The sequence below is a fragment of the Hylobates moloch genome, unplaced genomic scaffold (assembly GCF_009828535.3).
Source record: "Hylobates moloch isolate HMO894 unplaced genomic scaffold, HMol_V3 SCAFFOLD_1, whole genome shotgun sequence".
Lineage (NCBI taxonomy): Eukaryota > Metazoa > Chordata > Mammalia > Primates > Hylobatidae > Hylobates > Hylobates moloch.
Genome location: NW_026652276.1, coordinates 54829440 through 54844869, shown reverse-complemented (window position 1 = coordinate 54844869; position 15430 = coordinate 54829440). Strand labels below are relative to the sequence as shown.

The following is a 15430-nucleotide window of genomic DNA, read 5'->3' as shown; positions in this document are numbered from 1 at the left end:
AATATACATCAAAATTAAATGGTGAGGTTGAAGGTTGTAGTTAAGTACCAACTAGTGTGAGTTCTGGGAGCATTTTGAAATGGTGGAGGAATGTACTAAATTTCTGAGGAATTAATACTGATGGGAAGGATGCAGTAAAGAGTAAAAACAGGGGCATTGTGGTTTACACCTGTAATCCCAGCACTTTGGGAGGCTGGGTCTGAAAGCTTGCTTGAGCCCAGGTGTTCAAGACAAGCCTGGGTAATGTGGTGAAACTCGTCTCTAAAAAAATTACATAAATTAGCTGATGTGGTGGCCTGCACCTGTAGTCCCAGCTAGGTGGGAGATTTCAGTGACCTGTGATTGCACCACTGCACTCCAGCCTGGGTGACAGAGTGGGACCCTGTCTAAAAAAAACATAACAAAACAAAATGAAAAAAAAAAGAAGAAAAAAGAAAAGAAAAAGAAAAAAGTAAAAAGCCTAGGGATTGGGTGAATTTTTTTGAAAAAAAGCATAAGGATTTAGAGACTGTTTAGATGTGGTGTATGAGGGAAAACAAGAAATCTAAATTGAGTTCAAAATTTCAATCCTGAAGAACAGGCAGAATTATACTATCATTGTTAGCGAGAAGTCATGAAGCTATACCAAATGAATGAAGTGGTTGTTTCTAAATCAGTTCCAGTTCCAGTGTCAAATTTGAGGTGAACACTACAGAAACTGACATGTCTTGGAGGCTGTTGAGGTTGTTGAAGTGCCAGACTGCAGGTGGCTCAGCAATAAATGAAAGATATAGGTCTGGATATAGAGTGAATTAACTCCAGCGAAATATTAAATCCCCAAGAGTGACTAGCCCATTAATTTTCTAGTAGACTCTTCCTTGCTGATAATTTTCTCTTCAACAGAAATAACCTACTTTTTAAAGCATGAATTATTAGTTGCATTGTGTGCAAATCCTAATGATAACTGAATAGATTTCAGAAGGTTTAAATATTTTTGTTATTTTTAGTAAGAGAAAATATTGGGAAGCATAGTATTAGGAAGTACATATAAATAATTTCCTTTCGCTTGCCATAAAACTTCTTGTTTCCATAAAGTTTCTCCTTATCATGAGTTGTATTTAACACACAATTATTCAATCATTTTGACTGATAGAATGGGCTATGGTCAAACAAACAAACAAAAAAAGTGAAACCAATCCAAATCAGGCAGGCACATGATGCAGAGTTGACTGTTCAAAGACAGTTTAGCTCAATATAGATGGAAGTACTGGTTAGTACAAAAGGAGAGAAACCATGACTAAGGAGGGAAGCACATAATAGAATTCTGTTATTACCAGTCTTTTCAAATACACAATTGAATAAACTTTATCAGAAGCAGGTGTTTGTCACCATTTTATATGTGAAACTCAGGAAGTTCTTGATTTTTTAAGAGCTGTATTCCTTAATCTGGTTACAGGCTATAAAGGAGATAATCATTTACATGGTCATGTTCTCAAACAGATGGTCACCAAATGGAAACAAAGGACTGATTTGATGTAGCCGGTAGTATGCTAATTTGTAGTTAAATGAAAATACAGAAGGATCCAGAGAATAAGTAATTTCCCAGTAGCCAGTTGATAAATTGCAGACCTAGAATAAGCAATTTAACAAGATTAGAAAAGTAACTGTGATACAAATATGTTGATAACAAGTACAATAAGCATAGAAAATTTAATGAACATATTAATTAAAAGCATTTTAATAGAAGAAAAATCGAAAATCATAGTGAAACATTTCATATAAAATATTTAGTAGAATTAATGTTATATTGCTATAACAAATTCACATATTTTTAACAAAAATTTCTTCATATACTATTTTCACTCTCTGCTTCTTTCTTTTTCTTTTGGTTTTAATTAGGCCTCCTTTTGATATTCTTTGGATGAAACCTATAAGAGGAAGAGGAATAAATTAATGTGTGATAAAATAACACAATGAAACATTTTATCTAAAATCTTCTCAAAGTATCTTTTAATATTTAAATCCAAAACACATTATTGATTTAAAAGCCTTTAATTTGTCCATGTATTCGTGTAGAACAATTTATTTTTAAGGATGTTACTTTGCATATATGAGTTAATAAAAATGGATAAGCATGACGTTCATTTTTATTATTAGTTCCTCTTCTGTTACAAATCCATGCTTGCTTTATTTTTAAATAGTAGAAATGTGGCTGTATGTGGTTGATTAAATTACAGATAGTTTTTATTTGCATTTTTATACTCTTCTTAGACTTTTATAAACATGCATTACTTTTATATTCAGAAGACATTAATAAATATGTTAAAATTTTGTGCATTACAAGAAAGCTTAAAGCAATTTTGGTATAGTCTTTTAAAGTGAATGCTTAGTATTTGAACATTAAAAGAGTAACATGTTTAATTTGTTTTAAATTGATTCTTTATCTATGAGGACATTAAAAGAAATTACAGTTACATATCTAGCAATATTATCTAAATGTAATTGAAGAGGACATTTCTTAGCTAGATTATACTTTCTTATAATAAAGTAATTAATTTCATATCTTAGTAGATTATCATTTCAATTCAATTGCTATCTTAAACACTAGTCAATTAATGGGAAGAGTATCTTCCATACCTTTTTTACATGCCCTCAGACATTCTTGTTTGGAAGTAAAATTGTTTTCATTTCCCCCACATCCACTGTACTTAAATGGGCGGCATTTCCCAATGACTGAATTGTAGTAGAATCTGTTCTCATTGGCACGACACAATCCTCTGTCTGCTGGAGTGAGACACCATGAGGGACCGTGAAATTCTAAAAACATTAGGAAAACATGGTGAGCCATATGTGATAGTGGATTTCAGGTTTTCATATTTATATTGTTTATAGATTAATGTTGTTGCATGTGTATGTAAAACAGTAATCTGAATGAATAAAGGGGTATTTAATAAAATTCGTGCATTTCAATTCTAGGAAAATGCTTAACAAAACCCTGTGTCCACTATATTGAGATTTTTCTCCAATGAATTTAAAAATCTCATTTGCTAAAGAGAGGTGTTATGATTACTCTTTATATGAACAAACTATTTGTACATAATAAAAACCACTGTTCAACAATGTAACTGCTGAAAATTTCTTACAGACACACACACACACACATCACACATATATATTCATTTACATATCATTTGTTCACAAATATTTAGCTTTAAAAAATTCTAATGAGCAAAGTTTTTATTTGTGATGTAACAAAAACACTGAAGCTGAGGAAGAGTTACTTCTCTTGACTAAACACATGCTGACTGATGTAATACAATCACAGTTTAAAGTGGAGGAATTCAGGTGTAGCAAGTTTTAAGTTTCAAGGAATGAGTCCAGATGAGATGTTTGTCTTGGTAGCATTTTTTTTCTCATATTTGAAGCTTAGTTCTAGATGAGTTAAATGTTTTTGCAAAGGAAGCAATATTGATAAAGCCAGTGAAATGAAACATTCATTTGGATCAGACAGATAAGCTGGTTTGTCAATGGGATCAATCAATGGTTTTCAAAAACAGAAGAGAAAAATACAATTAGGGTAATAAAAGGAGCACTCAAAAGAGTGCTAAATCAAAAGAGAAAATTAGTTTCAGCTGAATGTTAGTTTTTAGCTCTCTGGGAATTACTGTCAGTGAGGGGCACCGAGTACTCTTCGGTAGCACAGCTAAACTGCTTGATGTTAATAAACCAGTACTACAGGTAAGTTGTTGTATGGCAAGGAATCAATACAAGAAAACTTTAATGGCTTTGTCAAATGGTGAGATGTGATACAAGCAAATACAGAGGAGGAAGATTTGCTAAATGTCCAATATTAGCAGAAAATAGAACTTCGAGGAATCCAGTAGTTAATGAAGGTGAATAGATTGTGCTTTAAGCAAGAAGCAGTCTTTTGGCAAATAAACCCCAAATGAACAGACTGTAAAAGAAAAGAAATAAAACAAAGTGAGAAAAAATGAAAAAAAAATCTCAAATAGATATAAACATTTTTTACCACCTCCTGCCTTCTAGATATTTAAATAAGGACTAGAGTGTCTTGATACAGTAACTCAGGTAATAAAAAATATTCTGGGAAATATGAGAGGGAATGAATACTGTGAGAATAATTTATGAGAAGACATTTGAGACAGGTGATATTTTTGTTCCAAACTGCATCAATAAGATATCAGAACTATAATCAAATAAAGAGTATTTAGTTTTACTTAGGTCTTTGACTAGGTATATATGCAGTGATTTTAAGAAGACCTTCTAGGATTTGTAAAATGAAAACATCGTTTTAAATCATATGTAGCCCTTTATGTTTTACCTTCTCCTATGTGGGGATTATAGTGCATGATTTTTAAAATAATTTTTATTGTGTATATGTGAGGTTTACAAAATGATGTTATGGGATATATATAGATAGTAAAATAGTTGCTATAGTGAAGCAGATTAACATACCCATCTTCTCACAGTTACATATTTGTGTGTGTGACAAGGGTAGCTAAAATCTACTTATATAACAAAAATCCCTAACACAATACTGTTTTACTAACTGTCGTCTTCATGTTGTACATTAGATCTCTAGGCTTATTTATCCTACATGCCTGTATTTTGTATCCTTTGACATGATGATATGCCATCATAAATCAAGGTTGAATGGTGAGAATGTGTGTTAGACATTCTAGAAAATGTTGACATTTCCTGTCACTAAGAATCATTTATATTAGAGGAATTTTCTAGCAGTCTAGGAGAGTTATATTGTAATTGAGTTGTACTATTGTACACACTTTTCCAATGTGCGTGATGTGTATTATCATCCTTGCACAGTATAGAATATAAAATGATTATTAATTGCCACCACTTTGATCTCATGAGCTTCCAGTTATCACCTATGTTCAGAAACAAAAGAGATGCACTAGATGCAATTAACCTAATTTGAGAAAAGAGAAAACGGAGGAAATTGCTATCCCTTTTTTTTCTGTTTAAACACCCACAGTAACTTCGAAATAGATGTGTATGATAAAATGATATAAGACTTATACATCAATTTCACTTTAGCATTTTGTATGTAAGATATATCTGCCCATAGTAAGTTGCAGATAATATGTGTGAATGTGGTTGTAAGTTGTATCCTTCTTTGCAAATGTTAGTTGTTACGTCTAAATAGCAATGCCAGACATCAAGCCCCCTTATTCCAGAACAGAAAAAATTTTCTGATGACAGGGAGCAAACTCCTTCTCTTTTCCCACATACAACCTATAGTAAACATGGCCCAATCATAAAATCAAGGTTATTTCAAAATGGGAAAAAGCTAGCCTAGTACACATGGGGCTACATTCCCTAGATTGGAGGTATGAGAAGAGGAGCCTCTGTTATCATAGACCAAGAACAGCAGGTGAATCCTAGAACCATTTGGGCCTTTCCATTGAAGCTGAAACCATGGAAGATACACCACAGATGTGGTGGAGAGACATACACTAGCTTCAGTCTTCCTTTGACCATCCAGTCATCCAACAAGGCCTGCCATTTACCAAATCCTTTCAGAAGCCAGAGGAGAAAGTTCCCCATAAAACCACATGAGGCAGGGTGAAAGCAGGGGATTGGTTTGAGAGCAAACAGACAGCTGACCAGCATAGATGCCAGCAGAGAAAATTTCACTAAATTATCCAAGGCATCAGATTGCCTCTACTGACACTCTTTATGACTTCTGAATCAGAGGGTGTCTGGCACGATGCTTCTGACAGCCTGGGATTTGGTATGCAGATGCACCTATAATCAGATACTTGCTCCTACTTGTGCATGACTGATGCAATGTCAGTTGTTTATCTATCTTACTTGGCCCTGATTTCAACCACTGCTTACATAGATCATTCTACACAACAGAGTTTTGACCCAGATCAACAGTGAGGTTCCTAACACTAGTAATGGCAATATTTCGATAGTGCATTAAAATGTGAAGTTAATCACTAAGGATATTGTATTATGTGGAATTAACTTTTAGAGGTTTTTAAAGATGCAATAAATTATTGTCAGTTAAGGAATCATTATAAGGCTGTTATTCTTCAGAACATAAATTTTACCTGATATGTAAACTAATTCATTTATCTTAAGATCATTTTAACTCTGAGCAATAAGACTATCATTGGGTTACTATATCATAAATCACAGTAAAAGTAAAGTAATGAAGCAAATGGTTTCTTAAGAACATTTTAGCTCCATTTGAATTTTTTTCACTTCTTGAAGAGAAAAACTTGATTGTTTCCAAATAGCAAATTTATTCTACATATAGATCAGCACTCATCTGTTCAAAATCCAGACTTTGCCATCTACAATGAAAGAAAATATAAAGGTTTTGTGAAATGTGATTTTTTAATTTGAGATTATAATTATTCACAGAAAGTTAAGATAGAATAAAAAAGACACTAACCTGACTTTTGTTCTTTTTCCAAAGGGAATTTAATAATCAAATGCATTCTGTCTTGATTCTGCTATTAATAACCAGTTGTGTACCTTCTGTCTACAGGGTTTTTGATAGGTTTCAGAATTCAGGATCCATTTTTTTTTTTTTTTTTAATCAGGAACTATCATGATCTAGTGTGACTGCTAAACTGTAAGATGGTTCTCTAAACTCAGTTTTACAGGTAAAGTTGTTAATGTAAATTTGCTTTGAGGTTTATACAGTAAACTTTGAATCATATATTCACTTTGAATCTTTACTGTGGTATCTTTTTTATGATTCTCATTTGGCTTGCCTACTTAGGCTTTTGTTTTACTAAACAAACTAGGTTTTGTGAAATATCTTACAACTTGTTAAGTACATTTATTTTTTTCTTCTAAGACTTTTTAGGGAATTGAATAACAAATCTTTTTTAAAGTGTTTTTTCTATATTTTGTAGTAAAGAGAAATATAAATTATTTACTGCAAATTATCTTTGTAAAACTTTGAAATAATACAGAAGTATAACAAATGTAAAACAAAATTTATCCATAATTTGATTCTTGCCCTTTAACCACTACCAATGGTTTACATATCTCCAAATTGTTTGCATATTCAAATGTATTCATATAATATTCTATATTTATTACTATACTTGATAATATTTTGTGGCTGTGTCTCCACATTTTTACATAGACCTCACTCTTTTTAATGTAGGTACAGTATTTCATTTTATGAGTTGACTACAGTATATTTAGTTAAATGGACATATAGATTATTATAATTTATTTTTTCAGTACCAGACAACGGCTCATGAATACTCATGTACACTGGTTCAGTGCTTCTAAAATTAGAAGTATGCAAAATCTATATTCAACTTATAACTTGGTAGATGTTGCTGAATTTTCCACTGAAACTTTTCACAAATTTATATACCTACAACGATATTTAAAGTGCCTAAACCATTTAACAAAACATGGACTTTACTGCTATGAATTTATCTACTGTTCAACACTTTTTTTCTTCCCCATGCCAACAAAAGTAGAAGGGTACTATGTGGGACAAGAAACTGCTTATAGCTTACCAAATGTTATATGAAATATCATTTACATGAAATCTAAACGTCCTTAATTTGAAGATGCACTATTATTTTATGTACTACTCATGAAGAAAGAAAGACACGGCCGGGCGCGGTGGGTCACACCTGTAATCCCAGCACTTTGGGAGGCCGAGGTGAGTGGATCACCTGAGGTCCGGAGTTTGAGACCAGCCTGACCAACTAGGTGAAACCCTGTCTCTACTAAGAATACAAAAATTAGCTGGGCGTGGTGGCACACACCTATGGTCCCAGCTACTAGGGAGGCTGAGGCAGGAGAATCACTTGAACTCTGGAGATGGAGGTTGCAAGTGAGCTGAGATTGAGCCACTGCACTTCAGCCTGGGTAACAGAACAAGACTCCATCTCGAAAAAAAAAAAAAAAAGAAAGAAAAACATAATTACACTGTTATACACTATCAGTTATAAGTTTCATCATGATTAGAATCATGTTAAAATGTAGAAAAACCTGCATGTTAGAATCAAGAAAATATAATAATTTATATTTTGTACCAACACACAAATACATACATATAAATATACAAGCACATGTAAATGAGAATAGAATTTATATATGTATCCACTGGGCAAATATTTAAGAGGACGTGCAATCAGTTGGGAGGATGATTACTATAGAGATAGCTTTATTAGGTAGGGAGCTTAGACATTTGCTAGGTTAAATTTTACAAAAAGATACTTTTATGCTGAGCTTATTCTATATTGTTTGGGCTCCTCTAGCAGCTACTTCCAGTCTTGAACTTTATTTACTTTGTGATAAGTTTAAAAAAAATACAAGGAAATAGTAAATGAAATATGCTAGAATGCCAACAGTGATTGTTTCTGCGTAATGTGAATATGGCCAGTTTTTCTTCTTTTATTTTCTTTTTTATTCAAATTCTTTGCAATTATAATGCTCAAGATATATGATAGAAATATGTTAGAGTGAGTCCAGTGTCCTGAGGTAATAGACAAAAGGCTAGAGATTAGAGATTGGAATCTGTTTCTGAGTAGGAATGTGTGGTAAACTTGTCCCTCTCTCTGTAAAAAAGAAAGAGTATGTATCTCTATTCATTAATCAGGAGAAGTGGTATTAAATTGGTGGAAAGCAATATTCTATAAAGAAAAAAAAAACAGGGAAGGGAATGGAAAAACAAGCACTGTGGAGCTTTTTTCCCCCCATATGTGTACACTGGGCCACTTACCTGAGGATAAAATATAGAAGGAGTGTTGCCAGTGAACTTAAAATTGAAAGGTCATGAAGAATAGACTGAGTGAAAACCTGCCCAAACAGAAACTCCCTCCACATATTAAAAGGGAAGGAAATAAATTGGGTAGATGTTCTCTGGGTTGGATTTCATTGCCTAGATACTGCCTAGTCCATGGACAGAGTTCATAAAGTCATGTTTCTTCAAGGATTTGTCTAAGCAAAGCCACAAAGAAAGAAAGCCATGGTAAAATTACAGCTATTGAGTATACTTTATTCTAAGATAATTATGTCTTATAATGCATTAGAAAAACTTTCTTCATGACATATATGTAAAATTTTAAGCCCTACAAAATTTTAGTAAAAGTAAAAAATGAACATTTAGTCTGTTGATCAGCTTTTTAGGAAGAATGGGATTTTAGTAAGCAGAGAATACAGAGAAGCATATGGGTGAAGGAAAGTAAAAACACAAAGGTCAGAATGTTTCTGGTTTGCTTGGGGGTACTTTGCAAACTCCAGGCTATCTGGAGAACATAACACAAAAAAGAGTATAGTGGGATACAAGGCTGGAAAATTACATTTAGGTCAAATTAAGAAGATTGTTGAATACTATTATATTTAGATTTTTATAATGCAGACATTAAAGAGCCACTGAAATTATTGAAGAATGAAAAGACAAGTTCTGATCTTGTTGAATACATGAAGCAAACTCAACCAGGCATGTTTAGGTTGAATCCAGTAATTTTCAATAGAGAAGAATGTAAAATTACCACAACCGAAGCAGTTACCACGGGAGTAGCTAAAATTAAGCACCAGATTGAATTTGGGCAGGTAGAGAGCTAGAGATGAAATAATTCTAGTGTTTCTACATTCAGAAGATGTAATACTTGTCTAATATGTTATGAAACATTATAGAATACATTCTACTTATAATAGTTGTATTTCTTGTAAATGTTGGTGGCTTTTATTCATTGTGGCTTTACTTAGAAAAATATCTGAATATAAAGATGAAATTGTAGACTATGTCCATGGGTTAGCCAGCATCCAGGCAAATGAATTTGAAGTGGAAGATGAAGATAGAGCTCAAGTTTTGAGAAGATAGAATATTTTAATTTTGACATTGTTTAATGAACGTAAAATGTTATTGTGACTTTTTTCTCCCTTAACCCTTGTTCAGGTCTCTGTCTTAGCATGTAGCACAGGCATTGAAGTCACCTATTTATTTATCTTCTTCCCTATTTGACAAAAACACCTATAAGGGACAAAATTACACTTTTATTATTCTCATACTCCCAGTACCTATGGTAGTTATTCCCATGTAGGAGACACTCAGTGTTTGCTGAAATGAACTGAAATTAGGAAGTACACAGATCTGTAAGTTAGGTCATAAGATAAAATTGAAAATATAGGTCTATACATCCTTCAATTAGTTATAAGATCCAAAGACAAAAAATTGGTATTTTGTAATTATGTTTGAATTTGCAAGTGCTATATATGTTATTTCAAAGAACCTTAGCATAAAATTTGTTAAATGAAGATATGTCAGATCAAGGTTACAGACTTTAGCTTCATTAAAAATGATCAACAATAAAATGTATACAAATAGTACTCATTTTTTGACTATAAACCTCGGATGAAAATAGGTCATCATCATCATTGAAAACAACCTCAAAAATTAATACTTTGTGCTTTAATTGTGCGCTCAACAACTGGATTAAGAATTTTATGTCTCATTACAGTTTTACAAAAGTTTTGAGATATTTCTTGCCACATATAACAAATGAGGAACCTGAAGCCGAGAGAAGTTTTGTGATCTTTTTTCAAGGCCACAGACTGAGTCAGCAAATAGCAGAACTGGAATTAAAAACCACATCTTTCTTTCTATAATGTCAATGCTCTCAACCATGAAGATATGTCATTCTGAAAACTAACTAGAAAATTAAGAAAATAATAATATCTGAGCAAAACTATTTTAATAATTTTATCAGACAAAAAGAAAATTGTCACAACTTCTCCTTTAGAGCTGATGTCCAAATTCCCTCTTTTCTGAAGCTCAGGTTCAGAACATGCTAAATATACCATAGTCCACAGTTACAAACATGAAGTTGAAGTTTCTTAAGTTTGAACAGGAGAAAGAGTTCTAATCAAAATAGGTCATCACACAAGGAGGCTAGAAACAAATCTTGGTGCAACAGTGCTGATTCAAACAGTATTTAGAGAGCTTGAACATTTGAAGGCAACAAGTATTGAGTTGGCATAGTCAACACGGACTGATTCTAGAAACAACCACACCAAAGTTCCAGTCTTGCATCCATGTGATCATATCTGCACTGGTCACTCAGATCCATGTAATGGTGTTAGATATAATCAAAAACTGGAAACCCCACTCCACTGTGTCCCTAGAAGAGGCAGAGTTGGAATTTTCCTGATCAACAATATTTATTTATTTATTTATGAGAGAGTCTTGCTGTCACCCAGGCTGGAGTGCAGTGGCACAATTACAGCTCACTGCAGCCTCAACCTCCCTCGCTCAAGCAATCCTCCCACCTCAGCCTCCAAAATAAGTGGGTCTACAATCACAGGCCACCATATTGGGCTAATTATTTAATTTTTTCGAGAGAGAGTGTCTCTGCATGTCACCCAGACTGGTCTTGAACTCCTGGGCTCAAGCTATCTTCCCACCCCAGCCTCCCAAAGCACTGGTATCACAGGAGTGAGCCACGGCAGCCAGCCACCATTTTGTATTAACACTTCTTAACTTCATTTCTGCAAAGATTTTCCATTACTCAAATAGAAAAAAAAGGTAGAGAATTACACACAACATAGAGTAGCTCAAGTTTGTCTAAGCTATTCCTACCACATTACTAAGCTGCCCTATACCAGTCACTATTAAATTCATATTACAATAAGGATTTTTCTTTTTTTAAGCAAAAGAAGTCATATCAAATTAGTATTATTAATTTATTAGTTTGTAGCTTGCATGGTATTAATTTGTAAACAATTTTTGGTTTATAGTTGTATAATGATCATAATGAATTTATTCCTACTATGTTACTGGTTCATACAAAATGAAAGTTATTTTAAGTAATTTGGCTTACAAACTGGAAGTCTGTGATTTTTTTTCCTTTTAAAGATATCTATATATTTTTCAAGCTTGAGAAACACTTCTCTGGAGGACTCTTATGACTGGGGCAACAAATTATCTGTGTTAAGACTAAAGATGGTCCAGGAAGAAAGGGATTAGAAAAGCAGGCAGTGGTCATCTAGGGTAACTGCATTTTGATGGCAGTGATTTTGGCAGAGATGAAGTGCCACATTTTTGTTTCTCATCAGCATTCCTGTCAGGAAGTAGAAAACTTGCTGGGTGCTGTCCAAAACTTGTTATCTATTTTTGGAAAGCCAACTTGTCAGAAAATCAGAATATGAGGCTCCAGATTTACTATGCAGGCATCTTTAGATTATGAGGGATGTTCCTGTGCTTCTTGGTCTTAGAACACATTATGAAAGGCAAGATACTTCTTTAGATCTATGAAAGTGGACTGTGGATGAAGTCGGTTTTTTTCGTTTGTTTGTTCGTTTTTCAAGAACTGTAAACAGTGCTTGTGATGGTATGCAGCTGGATGTGGAACTTTTTAGTTGGTGAGGGATAGTTTCCCTCCAGAAAGTTCTCATGGTTGCAGTATTCCTCTACATGCAATCACACCTTCAACAAGAGGCCAAGGAGATAATAACAATCTCATGCAGATTTATAAATTGACTATATCAGTGATTGTGTTTGGCTGTCCATTAGGCCCTTTGTGAATATAACACCTGTTTCTGAAGGCTAGTGATAACAAAAATCTTTAAAAAATGTATTTATATATGCATAGATTTTATTTTCTATTTTTTCCACATAAATGGAATGTATGTTTGGAGGTCATACATTGAATACATTCAGGAGAGGAATAGAGTTTCAAGTAGCAAAAGGATCTTCAGGATGTCATCCAATTACTTTCCTTGGACCTGGAGGCTAGCAGGAGGCAATTTGGAACTGGGTCAGGTATATAGGAGTTCCCTTTTTCAGTCAGTGGCCAACTACTAGAATTGGGTTGGCAGTAGCTTTTTAAGTCTACCTGAATTTTCTTCCCCCCAGAATATCATAAAGCTGATGTAGTTCCAAGGCCCCTCTCAAGAGTTGATGTATGGGGCCAGGCACAGTAGCTTACACCTGTAATCCCAGCACTTTGGGAGGCCAGGGCAATCACCTGAGATCAGGAGTTTGAGACCAGCCTGACTAAAATGGTGAAACCATGTCTCCACTAAAAATACAAAAAATTAGCCCAGCGTGGTGGCAAGCACCTGTAATCCCAGCTACTTGGGAGGCTGAGGCAGGAGAATCCCTTGAACCCAGGAGGTGGAGGTTGCAGTGAGCCGAGATCGCGCCATTGCACTCCAGCCCAGGCAATAAGAGCGAAACTCCGTCTCAAAAACAGCAACAACAAAAAACAAAACAAAACAAAACAACACACACAAAAAAACAAAGAGTTGATGTATGGAAGCAAAGGGATGTATAAAAATCAGGAAAAAAATGACTTTTTTTCCATGAATAGTTAGGTCCAGTCAAAAGGCTCACAACTAGCATGAACTCCTGAGAACATTCATTTCTCTTTGCTAGTTAGACATTTACAAGTGAGGTGCAGTGAGAAGACTATGTTTACTATGCATGTAAATATTAAAACTTTATTAGCAGTATGCTATCAAAGGCATCACGTATACATATAAATATTAAGGAAATGCCAAAAGCACAAATATTAACATAGGCATGAAATGCTATCCAGTCCTAGAAAGAACATGGATGCATGAATGCAGAAGGCGTTCAGAAAGACTTGGTAAATATGAGCCGCATTCTTCCAACCATCATTTGTTCCTTCTTTTGTAACTGTGGATCACAAAATTAATAAATAAAAAATGTGAGTCATCTTTGTATGTTTAACACTGTGATCAATGCTGAGGGTGGGGGAAGTCTATAAACTATATAGTATGTTATGTTTTTCTTCAAAAAATCTTGTAATCTAGGCAGTGAGGCAGAGCAAGCACAATATCTAATAATACAAGTATTAAAGGAATCATAGTAAGAAGCCAGGGGAGAGAGACAGGAAGAAGGCCTCCTTATGGTAGTGAAAAGGCAGATTGGTTAAGAAGATGAGGAGGGTCAGTCAGTTTTAGGTGGGGAAAATACATAAAACATCCTTTAGAATGAGAGTGAGTAATTTGTGTTTAATAATAATGAAGAGGCCAATATGAATGGACGGAAAAAAGTTATATTTAAGGGACAGAAAATATCTGCAATAGGTAGAGGACTAGCGGACAATGCAGACACATTTTAGGCAAGTGGATGAAGCTAAATTACCCATGATTGATGAATAGAAATAGGACAGTGATGTCAAAAAGTCACGTATAATTTGTTACATATGACTGTTCCTTTTTGTCTCTCTCTTCTCTCTAATATGCTTTAGTTTACTTATGTTACATATATAATTATATTATGTGTAATATATATACAATATCTGAGTTATATCTGAGTTTTCTGATATCTATTTATTTATCTATTTGTCTCATGTCTATACAGCCTGGTTTGCCTAAGCCCCTATTAGTTTATGCTTATTTTGGGGGGATATCATGTTCATATATATATGATTTAAAAATACTGAAATACTTTTAAATATAAAACTATTTTTGTAGAGTCACCAAAATGACAATTCCAATTTTATGTCAATGCATACATTAAAATAGACATATACCTTAATTTTTTAGCACCCTCTTTAACTATCATTAGTGTTCCAAACTGGATGACATGATTGTTTAGGGAATCTAACCATGAAGGATTGATGATCTGAACAAAATAAATAGGAATGAAAATGGAAGAGACAGAAATAAACATTTCATAAAAAGCAATGAAATTTAATGAATGACTGGAAGAACAGAAGTGATACAAAGAAAATTACTAATCATTCAGATTGGAATAATCAGAAAAACAGTAGAAGAACTCAAAAAGTTTGGAAAGTTGCAAATGTCAAAAAGATAAAGAACAATTATACAAATAAACATCTTTTGACCTTGAAGCCCCATGATACTTCTCTGTGACAATAATCTCAACTTGTTTCTAATGAACACATTCAAACTCTTCGAGTTTCCATATATGCATTAATTTAGTTCTAGTATGAATTCTTCTTAAAATATTAGTCATGATTTCGAGACTGTATATTTACTGATGCATTTATCTGAATAACCAGAGATTTTATGAATGTCTAAAATATAAATTTCTTCTGCAAATGGGAACTTACAAAGGAGTTGTTTAACAAATGAGAATCTAAGGCCTAGTGAGTTAAGTGTATTACTCTGAATCACATGGATAATAATAATGAGTAACCCTACACGAACTGACTAGATATCAGGCACTGTCCTAAGAAAGTTATGTATTTTGACTGATTTAACCTCACAACACAACCTATCAAGTTAGTACTATAGTATTACCATCCTCATTTTACACTGGAAAGATGAAACTCAGGTTAAGAAATATCTTAGGGTCACACAGCTATTAGTTGAAGAGTTGGGAATTTAACCCATGTCTTCAGGCTCAAAGGTTTTTTATTTGCTATATCATTATTTCAATCATGGGGAAAATCAAGAAGAACCAATTGTGATGGTTTTCAATTCT

At 33.6% G+C, this 15430-nt stretch overlaps 1 protein-coding gene across 2 annotated transcripts in view; it reads right to left on the bottom strand.

The window, feature by feature from the left end:
* Positions 1-1701: 1701 nt before the first annotated feature.
* Positions 1702-15430, bottom strand: part of TFPI (tissue factor pathway inhibitor) — an 87338-nt gene continuing 73609 nt past the window's right edge. The window contains exons 7-8 of one of the 2 annotated variants that reach the window (XM_032755193.2): positions 2617-2796; positions 1702-1907 (exon numbers count right to left, since the gene is read on the bottom strand). In XM_032755193.2, coding sequence (XP_032611084.1) covers positions 1801-1907; positions 2617-2796 — 287 coding nt within the window. In that variant the 3' untranslated portion in view covers positions 1702-1800. Of the gene's footprint in view, positions 1908-2616; positions 2797-13425; positions 13652-15430 lie in introns of those variants that run through there. The other variant, XM_032755195.2, reaches the window with a different exon arrangement.